We start from the raw sequence: 18,287 nt of genomic DNA, 5'->3' as shown, positions 1-18,287 counted from the left end.
TGCTAATCAATGGGATGTTTAATCCTCAAAGTTTTTCCTAGCAAACATCATCAGTGTTTAATTCTCTCTCCCTCTCTCCCACACTTAAAAAAAAAAAAAAAAAGCTTTCATTCTTAATTCTGGCTTTGGAAATCTATTCCGTCATGCTGAGTACATGGTTTGGCTTCAACCGTTTGAACTTTCTGGAGTTGATTTTTAAAAGCAAGATTAATTCATTGACTTTGCCATGTTTCATCTGGCAAGCATCCTTTATAGATACAGTTTCACAACCAAAATAAAGAGAGCTTTTCTGGTTTTGAAGCTGAATTCCTAAAGGATTTACACTAAAACCGGTTCCTTCCAGATATTCCTTAATGTGCTTGAAGAGTATTAGCATAGTGCTATTTAAATATATTGGGCATTCCCCCCCCCCGAAACAGGAAAAATGTTCATAACGTGGAGGACCGTATCATCCATGAGCTTGTTTATTTAAAAATATTTCGAAAGGAAGCACCAATGTAAAAAAGAAAAAAAAAACCTGTTTCAAAAGAATAGCGTTTGACGCCGGAAGATCTTGCGCTTGTGTCGATGCAGTGTGTAAAGTCTGTGCCCAGCACAACTTGATTTGCCGTGTCCATAAAAATTGATTTCAGTTATCAGAAACTTTGATTCTTGTTCCAGTGCGACTTAGTGGTTAAATCTTTCAATGGCTGTCAGAAAAACCATTCAGAGGTCGTAATGATGAAATAATAATTACAAAAAATTCTGTACAAAATGTTATAAAGATGAAGAAAATAGTCAAAATACTGTAACTTCACAGATCGTATAAAAGGTAACGGCCATTTTTTTACATTTGTTACGTGAAGTCTCTGCTAGTGCCGACAGTAGTCAGTGGTGACGTTGGGCAAAGGATAACCGAAAAGAGAAAAGTCTAGAATATACTTTGGCAAAAGTTCCCGAAGCAGCTTCTGAGGAACAGTACATAGATAGTAATGCAAAGTTTCCTTTGTAACAGGTTTATACCACGCCTGACGTTCGGGAAATCGCACGTCCTGCGGCGCGCCGACGCGCTCCAGCACGTACGCCGCGTCACCCTCTAGCCTCTCGTACGAGCCTATAAAGTTGTACTGTACGGCGCACGGCTGGCACAAGTTATATATGGGCATCCAGTGCTCGTTCATGCGCTCGGGGTCCTCGTCCAGCAGGTAGCGCACGAACTCCGGGAACGTCACGTCGTCGCCGGCTACTTTCCCCTTCTTCGCGTAACCTTTCCGGTAACGCCGGACGATCTCGCCGCCGTATTTGTGCTGGTAGGCCTTGATCTCGCCGAACTTGTTCCGGTAGGCGGAGAGCAGGCGCGCCATGGGCTCGCGCACGAACATGAACTTGAAGTAGGTGCGCAAGCGGTGGCGGATCTCGTCCGGCGTGAAGTCGGAGAGGAAGAGGAGGTCGGCGTGGTGGTCCATCTTCAAATGAACGTGCACGTCGGCCAGCGCACCGCTCAACACCTTGAGCACGCGCTTCCAGTTCGAGCAGGCCACTTTGGGCACGTAGCAGTAGAGGAAGCGGTACTTCTCGTTCACCAGGATGTGCTGCAGCAGGGTTTTTCTCTGCGGCGAGCTCATAGACCACACGCTGTGATCGCTGTTCTGCTGGCCGCACATCGCCCTGATCGTGCGGTTACGGATATCCTGCAAAATCTGACAAAGAGATGGTGGTTAATGAGGGAAAAGAATACATTCAACAATTATGCTACAATATCAGTGCGAACAACTAGATATGTTTAAAAGCTGGTTACAGGATATACTGAGATATTCACTAGAGGTTGGAATTTTCCAGCTTTTAGATATTACGCCAAAGAAATACTTGTCTTCAAATTTCCTCAACGTTTAAACTTATACACTATTTGGATGAAAGTTTGTGGACATCTGATCATAAGCTACATGCTTTCTGAACATCCCATTGAACAATTAATTTTTATTTGTATAGCGATTTTAACAATTAACATCGTCTCCAAGCAGCTTTACACAGATAATGTGATAAAAATAAATTAGATGTTCTTTATAAGTGTAAGTTTGTCCCTAATGAGCAAGCCGGTGACGACTGTGGCAAGGAAAAACTCCCCGAGATGGAAGAAACCTTGAGAGGAACCAGACTCAAGAGGGAACCCATCCTCATCTGGGTTGCATCGAATGTCCATTTATTACAAATATACGATGTTGTGGGGTGCAGTGATGGTGAAGCAAACTGTAGTCCTGAGTCAGTGTAGCAGACTGTTAAACTGTTAGACTGTTAGACATTAACTACAGTCCAAATCCATCCTCAAAGCTCCCGTTCTTACTCTGGAACTTCATGGAACCACCAAAGGTGTTGATGAGAAACCGTCCCCAGCTGTACAGAGTGGCCTCCATACGAAGAGAACACTATCCAGAGGCAGGCCTGGAGGAAGTGGGAAGAGCCGCAGAGGGAAGAGGGGCAGGAACAGTGGTCACTGGAACCTCAGGGGCATGCTCTTATAATAGCCTCCACTCTTCTCGGAAAATATGTGGAGACTTGTGCTCATTCAGCTACAAGGTTGTCAGCAAAAATCAAGTACTGATGTAGAAGAGGTGAGGAGGAAATCCTGGGGTGCAATCAGCGTTTCAATACTTTTCAAATGATTGAGCTCAGAGTTTTATTGCAGTTTGAAGAAGAACCAGAATGTCTGAAGATATTTGTGTCCAAATATGTTTGATTGTTTGGATGTGATTTGGAAAGGCACACCTCCAAACAGGATTGTATGGACTCACAGATCTGGGGAAGGTGACCGAAACATTTCTGCAGAGTTTTTGGTCCTAATAAGCACAGTGGCCTCCATCAAACGTTAAAAAAAGACGTTTGGAACCACCAGGACTCTTCCTAGAGCGGCTGACCGGCCAAACTGAGTGATCGGGGGGAGAAGAGACTTAGTCAGGAAAAAGGTGACCAAGAACCCGATGGCCACTCTGAAGAGCTCCAGCGTTTCTCTGTGGAGAAAGGAGAACCTTCCAGAAGAACAACTGTCTCTGCTGCACTCCACCAATCAGGCCTGTATGGTAGAGTTTCCAGACGGAAGCCAATCCTCAGTGAAAAAATCAGAAATCATAGATTCATAGTTCATCAAACTAAGCTTCCGGACCCTGGCGAGAACTCTGTCTAACAATCAGCTCTAGTGGAGACGGAACAAGTCAGATGAAGCAGAGGAGCCTCGTTCATACACCAACAGCATTAAACACCAGGCCGACAACATGGTTACCCGAGGATGCACAAGAAATGTGAGAAGCTGACGAGAAACAAAGTCAGATTTGTGAGAAAAGAACTCGAAATTAGACTTAAATTAAACTTTTCTTTTATCTGAATAATCGGTAGAATACTCGATTACTAAAATAATCGATAGCTACAGCCATATCCTTCAGTGGCTGAGAAAGAGCCCAATTGAACATCTCTGGAAAGATCTGAAAATGGCTGTGCACTGACATTCCCAGTCAACGTGATGGAGCTTAAAAGGTTCTGCAAAGAACAATGGGAGAAACTTCCCAAAAATAGGTGTACCAAGCTTGTAGCATCAAACTCAAAAAGACTTTAGGCTGTAATTGGTGCCAAAGGAGCTTCAACAATGTACTGGGCAATGGCTGTGAATACTTTCTGGATGCACTGTATATATCTTGCCAAGACGAACCAGTTGCCCTAAACCCAATGGATCGGGGATTAGCAGTGGGTATTTAATGCAGTGTTAATTGTACTTACTGGCTAAGGAGACAATCTTTTCTGAAAAACTAGACAGTAAATACTAGAGGTTTTACTAGAGGTTTTGTCGATTAATCAGTGCAGATAGTTTATTGCTATCCGCAAAAATACCGATAGTTTTTCCGGGTTGCACTACAGTACGAGAGCGGCCTCTAGAGGTGAATAACTAGCATCACATTCTGTTTATTTGAAGTGTCTTTTTTATTTATTCGTTTTGAATGAAACTGGTATTTACCTGGAGTGTTATATTTTGTTTGATTAAGCACATGCTTTGTTTTCTTTAACATTTAGCAACTTCCCTATCAAAAAAATAATAGACTTTATACATTTTATTGTATTTATCCACAGTTACTGTATCCAGACACGATATGGAACAAGTAATATTCCAGGTGTGCTGAAACTCAGCTTGATGCCTTGAGGAACGATGATACTGAATGTTTTTTTATAGCTTTGATATGCCCCAACATCCCTTAAAAAGAGGCCAAAATGCTAGACATGTGGATACATTTTTTTGTTTGTTTTCTACTGTAGCACAGGGAGGTCGTAGCTTAGTGGTAAAGGCATTTGACTTTCTGAAGGTTTTTGAGTTCAAATCCCAGTCACAACAAGCAGCCACTCCTGGGCCCCTGAACAGGGCCCTTACCCCGCTGCTGCTCAGTTGTATGAATGAAATAAATGTAAGTTGCTCTGGATGAGGGCTTCTGCCAAATGCCATAAACGTAAATGTAAACGTACAAACGTTTGTACAATTGCAGTAACATATTCCACTTAAAATGAGTGATTTTGTGTTACGATTTAGCTAGTTAACTGCTTCCAACACATTAATCCATGTTCTAAAAATAATAATAATAATTCTAGTAATAGATTAACCAAAACCTTTATTTCAAACACTAAATCCAAAGAGGGCTTTTTGTAGTATGCATGTATATACCAAAATTAGAACCATATTCTGTTCTTTTAATATTCATGCCAATCTTGTATATATTTACAGTGCGGTAAACATCAGCTGGACATTTCCACTAAGTAGATGTCAAATTCAGCTCAGTTTTAGGGGTTTAAAGTTTTGACGGTTCATCTGTTATTTGGTCCAAATAATTCTACAAGGTTTTTTTAAAACAGGATTAATGTGGCAGCATGCAGCCTATAACATGGGAGTGTCAGCTTTGTGTTCTGCATCAATACAAAAAACAGTCTACACTTATTCTGACGTGCAACCTGTTATTGACAATTTATTATAAAGCACTGCTATTGCTGGATGTGACTGAAGAGAGGTGTAAGTAAACTTATACAATCCTGCTTGAATATGTGGGGAAAATCTGATCACATGTACTGGGCAGGAAATCATAGTTCGCTGCGTCCCTAAATTGTATATGTTTATGTAATGCACAACTTTGGCTAAACGATGCAGAAATTTGTAACCACATCTACAGCCTGTACTGTTTACTATTTCCACAGTGAGGTTAAAAAGAGCTAGACGCAGAGATAAACAGGGATAAGGTTTACATAAAGCATTCCATTGGCCTGGCCATGTATTGGGGTTTTTTTCAAGACAAAGAGAAGACTGCAATCTTTCAGTGCCTATGAAAAGACAGCTTTGTATGCTTTTGTGCGCTGCTGAAGGGAGGAAATCTGGTTTTCATTTATATATACTGTATATGTGTGTGTGTATAAAATGCTTTCACCATTCAATATACTTATTTTTTGGTGTATAAACTGCCTGAAAAATATGGTATAGTGTCTGAGTTTGACCCTTTAAAAAAAAATCTTAAAGGGGAATTTCACTAGTTTATTAAAAGACCACTGTGATTCGCTTCCTGGGATGTAATCAGTAATGGCAAAAGTAAACACATCCTTCACTCAAGTGGAAGTGCAGATACTCATGTTTTAAAAGACTCTGGTCAAATATAAAGTACTGACTACACTTTTTTACCCAATTTAAATTAAAGAAGTTTGGGCTTAAGCAAAAAGTAGACATTACTACTACCTGTTTTAGTGTCACGCTGGTAACTGAACCTCATCATATTAATATACAGTGAGAAAAATAAGTATTTGAACACTCTGCTATTTTGCAAGTTCTCCCACTTAGAAATCATGGAGGGGTCTAAAATTGTCATTGTAGGTGCATGTCCACTGTGAGAGACATAATCTAAAAAAAAAAAAAATCCAGAAATCACAATATATGATTTTTAAACTATTTATTTGTATGATACAGCTGCAAATAAGTATTTGAACACCTGTCTATCAGCTAGAATTCTGACCCTCAAAGACCTGTTAGTCTGCCTTTAAAATGTCCACCTCCACTACATTTATTATCCTAAATTAGATGCACCTGTTTGAGGTCGTTAGCTGCATAAAGACACCTGTCCACCCCATACAATCAGTAAGAATCCAACTACTAACATGGCCAAGACCAAAGAGCTGTCCAAAGACACTAGAGACAAAATTGTACACCTCCACAAGGCTGGAAAGGCTACGGGGAAATTGCCAAGCAGCTTGGTGAAAAAAGGTCCACTGTTGGAGCAATCATTATAAAATGGAAGAAGCTAAACATGACTGTCAATCTCCCTCGGACTGGGGCTCCATGCAAGATCTCACCTCATGGGGTCTCAATGATCCTAAAGAAGGTGAGAAATCAGCCCAGAACTACACGGGAGGAGCTGGTCAATGACCTGAAAAGAGCTGGGACCACCGTTTCCAAGGTTACTGTTGGTAATACACTAAGACGTCATGGTTTGAAATCATGCATGGCACGGAAGGTTCCCCTGCTTAAACCAGCACATGTCCAGGCACATCTTAAGTTTGCCAATGACCATTTGGATGATCCAGAGGAGTCATGGGAGAAAGTCATGTGGTCAGATGATACCAAAATAGAACTTATGGGTCATAATTCCACTAAACATGTTTGGAGGAAAAAGAATGATGAGTACCATCCCAAGAACACCATCCCTACTGTGAAGCATGCAGAGGTGGGAAGTAACAGAATACAAATACTTCGTTACTGTACTAAAGTAGATTTTTCTCGTATCAGTACTTTACTCCACTATTTATTTTTCAGACAACTTTTTACTTTTTCTTATTACATTTTTACACAAATATCGGTCCTTTTTACTTCTTACGTTTTCAAAACAGACTCGTTACTTTAGTTTTAATCCATTGATTTGGTGAAATTTTTTTTTTTTATTTTCACTGCGCGCCGATTTCAGCCGAACAACCGATATCCTGTTACTGCGCGTTTAATCCACTGGTGTATAAAGTCCTGACTCTCACTCACCACAGAAGGCAGTAAGAAGTTTGGGGTTAATGTGGATCAGACAGAGGGAGTCAGTGATGTGACATGACTGAGAACAGACACATTCCTGATCATCATCATCTTTTCTGTGCTTGTGTTCTATATGTGGATCTTCAGCCTGAACACATTCATTAGGTAACAACATTTTTAATTCGTTTTGCCCTATAAATGGTCACCAGCCTCAGAAATCGCAGGTTAACAGCGGCTCAGATTAGAGACCAGGTCAATGGCACACAGAGTTCTAGCAGCAGACACATCTCTACAACAGCTGTTAGAGGAGACTGTGTGAATCAGGCCTTCATGGTAGAATATCTGCTAGGAAACCACTGCTAAAGAAAAGCAACAAGCAGAAGAGACTTGTTTGGGCTAAAGAACACAAGGAATGGACATTAGAACAGTGGAAATCTGTGCTTTGGTCTGATGAGTCAAAATGTGAGATATTTGGTTCCAACCACCGTGTCTTTGTGCGACGCAGAAAAGGTGAACGGATGGACTCTACATACCTGGTTCCCACCGTGAAGCATGGAGGAGGAGGTGTGATGGTGTGGGGGTGCTTTGCTGGTGACACTGTTGGGGATTTATTCAAAATTGAAGGCATACTGAACCAGCATGGCTACCACAGCATCTTGCAGCGGCATGCTATTCCATCCGGTTTGCGTTTAGTTGGACCATCATTTATTTTTTAACAGGACAATGACCCCAAACACACCTCCAGGCTGTGTAAGGGCTATTTTACCAAGAAGGAGAGTGATGGGGTGCTGCGCCAGATGACCTGGCCTCCACAGTCACCGGACCTGAACCCAATCGAGATGGTTTGGGGTGAGCTGGACCGCAGAGTGAAGGCAAAAGGGCCAACAAGTGCTAAGCATCTCTGGGAACTCCTTCAAGACTGTTGGAAGACCATTTCAGGTGACTACCTCTTGAAGCTCATCAAGAGAATGCCAAGAGTGTGCAAAGCAGTAATCAAAGCAAAAGGTGGCTACTTTGAAGAACCTAGAATATGACATATTTTCAGTTGTTTCACAAGTTTTTTGTTATGTGCATAATTCCACATGTGTTAATTCATAGTTCTGATGCCTTCAGTGTGAATCTACAATTTTCATAGTCATGAAAATAACTACTGTTATGTACTGTATGGTTACATATATATCACATGCTGTACATATGATACATGTTTAACACCTCCAAGCTGCCAGTTTTGGGCACCTGAGCAAGCTCTTAACTCACTACTGCTCTTTTAGTAAGTAGAGATCATGTCTCTCTATTTTCTCTATCTAATTGTCTCTGTGTCTCTTTTAGTAAATGTCTCTGTCTCACTGTATATGTCTCTCTCTTGCTGTCTCTCTATTTGTTTCTTACTCTTTCTAAAGCTGTGTCTGTGTCTCTTTGTCTTTGTCTCTGTCTTTCCTGCTTATTTACATGTCTAACAAAGTTTTGAAGTAATGCCATTAGCAATCTATGATGAAAGACTTCCCTGGTTCGATTCTTACCTCTAGTTTCATATTGAACATTATAAGAAGTTTTTAAAAACAGAACAATGAAAGATCATTAAAATTGGTTGCTGGTAAATCATGGTATATCAGTGGTGCAGGTGTTGGAGATGTGGTTCTTGTACCTGAGTCACTTCTCATAGACTTCGAGTTACTAAGAGAATGTACAGGAAGGAGAAGTTTTGACCCACTACCATCATGATCTAAGAGAAAACGGTGGGCTCCTAACTATAGAAAAGCCAAGAGTCCAATAAGCAAACGCTTGTTTGCTTCTCCTGTGTTGGTGTAATGGTCAGTGAAGTGGTCGCTGCTGTCTGACTCACCTGGTTCAATTCCTACCCCTTAGCTTTCCTTTAAATTGTTTAAAAAGTTTTTAAAAAGAACCAAAAAAGGTCCTAAAAATCAGGTTCTTGCAGGAGATCCTGTGGCTCAATTGGAAGAGCTTTGCCTCTGGGTTGAGAGGTTGCCGGTTCAAACCCCGGCCAGGACTCAAAGTTAAGCGTGTGGAAGGTTCCGGTGACCGTAGTAAGGAAGGTGTCAGAAATGGCTGCGTGGAAGGTTGGATGTGGTTTCGGAGGGCGTATCCTGAAGCAGGGGGGAAATATCCGGGCATCTGCCCCCCCGGCGTCTGAGTAGCTGAAAACAGGGGGTTATGAAGCAAAAACGTCCAAAAAAGTATCGACTTAGTTTTGCATATATAGGGAAAAATTCTGCCAAAAACCTATCACCCTCACTTTTTCTGAGGCTGTGAAGCAGCAGGTCTTCACAGCCTTTGTTTACAGTCAACTACCTCATTGCTCACCAGACACTACTTTCCATACAGCTTACCCAGTGTGGGGACAAGCCAGATTCGAACCAGCAACCTCTGAGCTCAGAGGCAAGGCTTTTATCACAAAGCCATCAAGTCCCACAACACACCTTCTTTTTTTGGGGGGGTTTATCATTTGTTTCATGCTTCAAAGCAAGAAATTCAGACCAGGCAGAAACACAGAAAGCGGGATTCGAACCCTGAACCCCACCAACAGTGAAATACCAGTCTTAACCCACTGAACCATCGGGAAGGACCGGCTGCAACGACTGTTTAGAGCAGGTCTATATTTTCTTTCAAACCATCAACACAAGAATATAATGCTAAAGACACACATAGGAAGCAAACCCATGACGTGACTAGCAGGGACAAAGCAGGATTCGAACCCTCATTCACACCATTAGCAAGGCACCAGCATTAACCCACTGAACTATCAGGAAGGACAAGCTGAAAAGCTTATTTAGAGCAGATCTATCTTTCTTTTTAACCCATCAAAACAAGAATATTAAGATGTAGGAATCAGGAATTTAACCTACCTCAGGACTAACAGACAGAAAGCCAGGTTTGAACCCTGACCACCAACATTAGCAAAGTACCAGCCTTAACCCACTAAGCCATCAGAAAAAAACAGGATGGGAAGCTTGATTAGAGCAGGTCTATCATTCTTTTCAAACCATAAACACAAGAATTTAACGGTAAAGAAAGATGTAGGAAGCGAATACAGATGTAAGTAGCACAAGTTGAACCCACATTGTAAATAACAGGAAGAAAGCAGGATTTGAAACACGATCCCCACCACCAGCGAGATACCAACCTTAACCCACTGAACCATTGGTGAGGACAGGCTAGGAAGCTTATTTAGAGCAGGTCTATCTTTCTTTTCAACCCATTAAAAACAAAAATATATCGCTAAAGAAAGATGTAGGAAGTGAATCCTGATCGTGACTGGCAGACAGAAAGCAGGATTCGAACCCTGAACCCCACCAAAAGCAAGACACCTGATTTAACCCACTGAACCATCAGGGAAGACAGGCCAGGAAGGTTGTTTAAAGCAGGTCTATCTACCTTTAAACCATCAACACAAGAATATAAAGCTAAGGAAAGACTTCGGAAGCAGGAACATAACCTACATCGCAACTAGCAGGCAGAAAGCAGGATTCAAACCCTGATCCTCACCATCAGTGAGACACCAGCCTTAACCCACTAAACCAGGGAAGAGATCAGACTGGGAAGCATGTTTAGATGAGGCACAAGCCTTAAACCACTGAGCGACCGCTTCTGAAAAGCATGTGTGCTTTTTTGAGGGTTCATACTTTGTGTTTCATGCCAGCGCAGTAAAAAAGAAGGCATGTAGGACTGGCTTTGAAACCTTATCACCAGCGTGGACTATATTAAGGACCATGTTCAGGCACAAGCCTTAACCCACTGAGCTACCACAGAAGTGCTTTTTTTTTTGGTGGAGTTATCTTTCATTAAAGACCAGGAAATCAATAAATGAATCAACACAGAAAGGACAGAATTGAAATGTTTTGGCACAGAAGTTTTATTTACCAACACAGAAACCAGGAATCAAACTCTCAAACTCATCCTTGTGGGGATACTGACATTAACCCACTAGGCTATCTCATCTATCTATCTATCTGTCTGTCTGTCTGTCTGTCTGTCTGTCTGTCATGATGTGAGGTCCAGTTAACAGCTAAAACAGGTAGAAGTAATAACTACTTTTTACTTAAGTACATGTCAGAGCCAAAACTTCTTTACTTTCACTTAAGTAAAAAAAATTTAATCAGTACTTCAACTTTTACCCGAGTATTTTAAAACATGAGTATCTGTACTTCTACTTAAGTAAAGGATGTGTGTACTTTTGCCACCTCTGGAAGCATGGGGGTGGTAGCATCATGCTTTGGGGGTGTTTTTCTGCACATGGGACAGGGCGACTGCACTGTATTAAGAAGAGGATGACCGGGGCCATGTATTGCGAGATTTTGGGGAACAACCTCCTTCCCTCAGTTAGAGCATTGAAGATGGGTCGAGGCTGGGTCTTCCAACATGACAATGACCCGAAGCACACAGCCAGGATAACCAAGGAGTGGCTCTGTAAGAAGCATATCAAGGTTCTGGTGTGGCCTAGCCAGTCTCCAGACCTAAACCCAATAGAGAATCGTTGGAGGGAGAAACCTGACTGATCTAGAGAAGATCTGTGGGGAGGAGTGGGCCAAAATCCCTCCTGCAGTGTGTGCAAACCTGGTGAAAAACTACAGGAAACGTTTGACCTCTGTAATTGCAAACAAAAGCTACTGTACCAAATATTAACATTGACTTTCTCAGGTGTTCAAATACTTATTTGCAGCTGTATCATACAAATAAACAGTTAAAAAATCATACATTGTGATTTCTGGATTTTTTTTTTTTAGATTATGTCTCTCACAGTGGACATGCACCTACGATGACAATTTCAGACCCCTCCATGATTTCTAAGTGGGAGAACTTGCAAAATAGCAGGGTGTTTAAATATTTATTTTCCTCACTGTATTAATACAAAATAAATTAAAATGTTCTCTAATAAATGTATCCAGGCTGAACATCCACCATATAGAACACAAGAAGAGAAAAGATGATGATGATCAGGTGATCAGGAATGTCTCTATTCTCAGTCATTGTTTACATCGCTGAAACCCCCTGTCTCATCCACATTAACCCCATAACTACTTGTTGCCTTCTGCCTCACTCATTGTGATCTTTGTTAATTAGTCGACATCTGTGGTGTGTGAGAGAAAGGAAATGATACACCAGTGGTAAATTAAATAACCCGCACAATGACAGGAAATAGGTTGATGTACTGAAAAAGGTGCAATTAGAAGAAAAAATATTGATCATGTCACCAAACAGATTAAAACTAAAGTAACTGGAGTCTGGTTTAAAAAATGAGAGAAGTAGAAAGTAGAGATAATTGTGTAAAAATGTAATGAGTGAAAGTAAAAAAATAAATAAAAACTTAAGACTTAAGTACAGTAACAAAGTATTTTGTACTTCATTACTTCCCACCTCTGGATGTAATAAAGTGTTATTAGAAACAGAAAAAACAGAAGAGACGGAAACACATTGCACTTATTGCTTGTGCATTAATTAGACACTGTTTGTACAATAGTCGAGCCATGAAGATCTTTTGGCCGCTACTGCATAAACTGACGTCTTCTAAACTAATGTCCATGTCTCACTGTGCTTCATTTCTGAAAGGAGTGCACAAGCCTCAGTCTCACCTTAAAATATACAGTACAGACCAAAAGTTTGGACACACCTTCTCATTCAAAGAGTTTTCTTTATTTTCATGACTATGAAAATTGTAGAGTCACACTGAAGGCATCAAGGGCTATTTGACCAAGAAGGAGAGTGATGGGGTGCTGCACCAGATGACCTGGCCTCCACAGTCACCGGACCTGAACCCAATCGAGATGGTTTGGGGTGAGCTGGACCGCAGAGTGAAGGCAAAAGTGCCAAACATCTCTCGGGGAACTCCTTCAAGACTGTTGGAAGACCATTTCAGGTGACTACCTCTTGAAGCTCATCAAGAGAATGCCAAGAGTGTGCAAAGCAGTAATCAAAGCAAAAGGTGGCTACTTTGAAGAACCTAGAATATGAAATTTTTCAGTTGTTTCACACTTTTTTGTTATGTATATAATTCCATATATAATTCCACATGTGTTCATTCATATTTTTGATGCCTTCAGTGTGAATCTACAATTTTCATAGTCATGAAAATAAAGAAAACTCTTTGAATGAGAAGGTGTGTCCAAACTTTTGGTCTGTACTGTATATATATATATACATATATATATATATATATATACATATATATATATATATATATATATATATATATATATATATATATATATATATATATATATATATATATATATATATATATATATATATATATACAGTGGGTACGGAAAGTATTCAGACCCCTTTAAATTTTTCACTTTTTGTTATATTGCAGCCATTTGCTAAAATCATTTAAGTTAATTCTTCTTCCTCATGAATGTACACATAGCACCCCATACTGACAGAAAAACACAGAATTGTTGACCTTTTTGCAGATTTATTAAAAAAAGAAAAACTGAAATATCACATGGTCCTAAGTATTCAGACCCTTTGCTGTGACACTCATATATTTAACTCAGGTGCTCTCCATTTCTTCTGATCATCCTTGAGATGGTTCTACACCTTCATTTGAGTCCAGAAATTTTTGATTATACTGATTGGACTGGATTAGGAAAGCCACACACCTGTTTATATAAGACCTTCCAGATCACAATGCATGTCAGAGCAAATGAGAATCATTAAGGTCAAAGGAACTGCCTGAAGAGCTCAGAGACAGAATTGTGGCAAGGCACAGATCTGGCCAAGGTTCCAAAACATTTTTTGCTGCACTTAAGGTTCCTAAGAGCACAGTGGCCTCCATAATCCTCAAATGGAAGACGTTTGGGACGACCAGAACCATTCCTAGAGCTGGCCGTCCGGCCAAACTGAGCTTTTGGGGGAGAAGAGCCTTGGTGAGAGAGGTAAAGAAGAACCCAAAGATCACTGTGGCTGAGCTCCAGAGATGCAGTCGGGAGATGGGAGAAAGTTGTAGAAAGTCAACCATCACTGCAGCCCTTCACCAGTGGGGCTTTATAGCAGAGTGGCCCGACGGAAGCCTCTCCTCAGTGCAGGACACATGAAAACCCGCATGGAGTTCTCCAAGATGGTGAGAAATAAGATTCTCTGGTCTGATGAGACCAAGATAGAACTTTTTGGCCTTAATTCTAAGCGGTATGTGTGGAGAAAACCAGGCACTGCTCATCACCTGTCCAGTACAGTCTCAACAATGAAGCATGGTGGTGGCAGCATCATGCTGTGGGGGTGTTTTTCAGCTGCAGGGACAGGACGACTGGTTGCAATCAAGGGAAAGATGAATGCGGCCAAGCACAGGGATATCCTGGACGAAAACCTTCTCCAGAGTGCTTTGGACCTCAGACTGGGCTGAAGGTTTACCTTCCAACAAGACAATGACCCTAAGCACACAGCTAAAATAACGATGGAGTGGCTTCACAACAACTCTGTGACTGTTCTTGAATGGCCCAGCCAGAACCCTGACTTAAACCCAATTGAGCATCTCTGGAGAGACCTAAAAATAGCTGTCCACCAACGTTTACCGTCCAACCTGACAGAACTGGAGAGGATCAGCAAGGAGGAATGGCAGAGGATCCCTGAATCCAGGTGTGAAAAACTTGTTGCATCTTTCCCAAAAAGACTCCTGGCTGTATTAGATCAAAAGGGGGCTTCTACTAAATACTGAGCAAAGGGTCTGAATACTTAGGACCATGTGATATTTCAGTTTTTCTTTTTTAATAAATCTGCAACAATGTCAACAATTCTGTGTTTTTCTGTCAGTATGGGGAGCCGTGTGTACATTCATGAGGAAAAGAAATGAACTTAAATGATTTTAGCAAATGGCTGCAATATAACAAAGAGTGAAAAATTTAAGGGGGTCTGAATACTTTCCGTACCCACTGTATATATAATATAATATAAAATTCCTCTCAGTATGATTCACATATTATGGCAAAATATGAAGTACTATTATGGCAAAATCTGAATAAATTGCAGTGATACACGTTTAGCAACCACAATCATTTTACTGTGTACTGTCGTTTTAGTACCATGTTAAAAAATAAAAAATAATTAAAAAAAGTTGTAGTAATGCGAGAATAAAGTCGTAATATTTTAAATAAAGTCGTCCTCAAATCATCCCCAGGGTTTTTTTAAGAAACGTCTCTTTTTTTTTTTTTTGGAATAGCACACAGATGTAAGCAAGTGTTTTACATAAGCACTGCAGTGTCTTTTGCTAATTATAACTCTGTGCTGATGCACCAAAAAAACAAAGAATTTCCTTATTGCAAAATTCTAACCTAAAGTAGGATTTAAGCAAATCCTCTACATTCATTTTATACAAAACAGCTAAATGTTTCTCACAATTCTGTGATTTTTTTTTTCTCCAAATATTACCATTTTAATCTCAGAATACTAGGATTTTATCCTCAAACTATTTTGACTTTATTCTCAAAATATTTCGACTTTATTCTCAAAATATTTTTTACTTTACTCTCGTAATTTTAATAGTATTCTCAAAATATAACAATAAAATTAACAAAACATTTTTTATTGCTACATCTTTATTTATTTTTTGTATAACTTGGCACTAAAACGCTGTTGTGTACATTTTCCCCTGTTAGTTCATATTTATATAGTGATGTAGGGGGTCATGGATGGCTTAGGATAGCTTTAATAAACAGCAAATATTAATAAACAAATATTTTGTTCTCATGCTGGAAAAGTGTCACTGGTGGTTTCCCTTTATTCATTTCTTTCATCGTAGGGAAATGCTGTTTAGTCTTTAGGGTGGTTTCACTGCAAGTTGTAATGAATGATATATTCAGTACTGAAGACGGCTTTTTAATCCAGAATCAACAAAAAGAGGCTACAACCTCTAATCTACGTTCTGAAGTTGATAAATCAGCAGGTCCAGGATTGAGCTAATTCGACTCACTGAATTAAAGTGTCGAGGCATCTTTCTGGAACAATCAGCCAAACGGGACGCAATTGCGAGCGCTAATTAGCATGCTGCTGTTACACGAGTGGAGAGAAACAAAAGAAAACACACTGCTGTTGAGTTTTACCTTTCTTTTTTTTTTTTACACATTTAGTCCTTTATCACTACGTTATCATCGTGTTATTATCGTGTAAACCTGTGCAGCACCTGTCATTGTATAACAGTTCGGTATTGCAGCCCTGTGTACACGTGGAATGACATATGAATATCTAATAAATATAATTATAATTATTATTACAGACATGAAAAACAATACTGAATAATGAACATGTGCTAAATATTTTTTTTATATTAATTATATTAATAAATGTTAAAGAAAATAAAGCACGTGTTTAAACAATGTAACACTCCAAACAAATACCTGTTTCGTCCAAAATGAATAAAAAAAAAAAAGACACTTTAGATAAACAGCATGTGGCGCTAGCAATTCACCTCTAGAGGCCGCTCTCATACAGTATAACGCAACCAGGAAAAACTATAGACGGATGGATATTTGCCGATAGCAATCAACTATCTTCGCTGATGAATCTCGCATCTTTATCTTGCACGCCGTCTTCAACTTGACCATGAAACATTCGAGTCTTAACACTTTCACTGCCATCACGCATCCCTTATTTCAGATGACCCTGAGCTCCGTGTGTAGGCGATAAGAGAACGATAATGGAGGAGCACTGCAGCTGGAGGTTAGATGGAGCCACAAAATCAGACTCTCATGAGATTATTCTGACCACAGAGTCACAAAAAAAATACAGATGTTTGATGATAAATATATCCTGCTACTGTGTTAACTCGTGGTAACAGGCTGCTCATGACCAGGATCTACCTGTGGATGGAGTTCTCTCTAATTGGAGAGTAGCTGGTGATGGTTCCACATAAACAGCCTTGAAGTTCCTAAGCAGCTCAAGAACTTTGAATAAGAATTTAGACCAGAATTTATCTATCACTAAACTCCTCAAAAATAAAACGATGGAACTATAATGAACAGATTTTCTGTTGATTGTTGATGATGATGATGGTTTCGTCTCGAGGTTTCATTCCTTATACCACTTTAGGGATTTTTAGGGATAAACTTAAACTTAACCACTAAACTTATACATTATACATTTTGAACCTCTTTATGTGTAAAGCAGCTTTTGGAAAATAGTGCTACCTAAATAAAATTGAACGATTATTTATTTATTTATTTATTGCAGCTAAAAAAGTTTTCGGTGGGTTTTGTGATAAGTTATGATTAATGCACAGATGTTTCTGTTAGAAAAATGTTGATTCCTGAAATAAATTGTAATGAAGTTGTGAGTAAACTGGTTAAAGGCGCAATGCAAGAAAGTTCTGGTTCTGTAAAAAATAAAAATAATTATGCTGAAATGAATATTAGTGAAACACCGGAAATACGGAAAAGAAACGCCAAAGCGCTACGTGTGTATGCACAGCTGGGGCTTTCCCGAGTTTCCGGTGTCGCTGAGGGAGTTGAATCCTTCCTACCTGCGATTCCACGTCCACAGCTGGATCCCGCGGCGCGACGCGGTGCTGGTGGTCCATCTGCTTGGCGTTCGCTAGGGGCGCCGGCGTGTGCATGCCGTTAAGCATTCCCTTCTCGATGAGCAGCAGCAGGCCTCCGGACGCCACGATCACCGCGAACGTGAGCACCGACGGCAGCAGGGCTGAGCGGCGGCGGCGGCGGCAGTGCGTGGAGCGCGGGCTCGCCGCGAGATTTGCGGTGCCGCTCTGTCCGCGCGCCGCGCACTCCGGCTTCAGAGTCGGCATGACTGCAACGAAACGCCCCGCGCTGCGCTCCCGACCTCCACTGCCCTTATTTCTATATCCCTCTCAAACCAACACAAGCGAACGTGGCAAAGACTCAACGCTGGTCCATTCCACATTCGGTCCACACTCAGTCCTGATTTCAGTTCAGTTTCAGTATTTTGGAAAAAGGGTGGGATTGTAGGAAATGTAGTTACTGCCCCAAGGGGTGGAGTTATATATTTCTTTTAGAGGGGGGCTTGAGAATAGTTCTATTAGTTAAAGATGTTTCCCCCCAGTTTTAAATACATCCAATACTATAGCAAACCACTGCAAGCACAAAAGTGACTAACGGAAAGAAAGAGAGAGAGAGAGAGAGAGAGAGAGAGAGAGCAGATGTTTGGATATGAGGTGAAATCGAAAAGTTTTTCCACTCAAAACACCACGGAAAAGTTTCACCCAGAAATTCACATCTGCAATGAAATCGCAGACATGATAACGTAACAGACTATACCTAACCCTAACCGTAGATCAAAATAGCACCAGTTAACACCATTAGTT

The 18,287-nt window shown here is 40.5% G+C and overlaps 1 protein-coding gene across 1 annotated transcript; it reads right to left on the bottom strand.

The window, feature by feature from the left end:
- Window positions 1-405: 405 nt before the first annotated feature.
- Window positions 406-18,126, bottom strand: chst14 (carbohydrate (N-acetylgalactosamine 4-0) sulfotransferase 14). Its single transcript, XM_083563102.1, has 2 exons — window positions 17,469-18,126; window positions 406-1,679 (listed from the first exon to the last, which is right to left on the bottom strand). Exons 1-2 carry the CDS (start codon window positions 17,748-17,750, stop codon window positions 852-854), a joined length of 1,110 nt encoding a protein of 369 aa, XP_083419228.1. The 5' UTR covers window positions 17,751-18,126; the 3' UTR covers window positions 406-851.
- Window positions 18,127-18,287: the final 161 nt, after the last annotated feature.

Source organism: Silurus aristotelis, assembly GCF_946808225.1.
Source record: "Silurus aristotelis genome assembly, chromosome: 15".
Taxonomy (NCBI): Eukaryota; Metazoa; Chordata; class Actinopteri; order Siluriformes; family Siluridae; genus Silurus; species Silurus aristotelis.
Note: the sequence above shows the minus strand (reverse complement) of the source record. Positions and strands in the feature narration are given on the sequence as shown.

Excerpts from the sequence above, each read along its gene's own strand:
- chst14 (XM_083563102.1), bottom strand. The coding sequence starts at position 17,750 with ATGCCGACTCTGAAGCCGGAGTGCGCGGCGCGCGGACAGAGCGGCACC. Across the intron at positions 1,680-17,468 it reads CTGTGGACGTGGAATCGCAG|ATTTTGCAGGATATCCGTAA; the intron begins GTAGGAAGGATT and ends TCTCTTTGTCAG.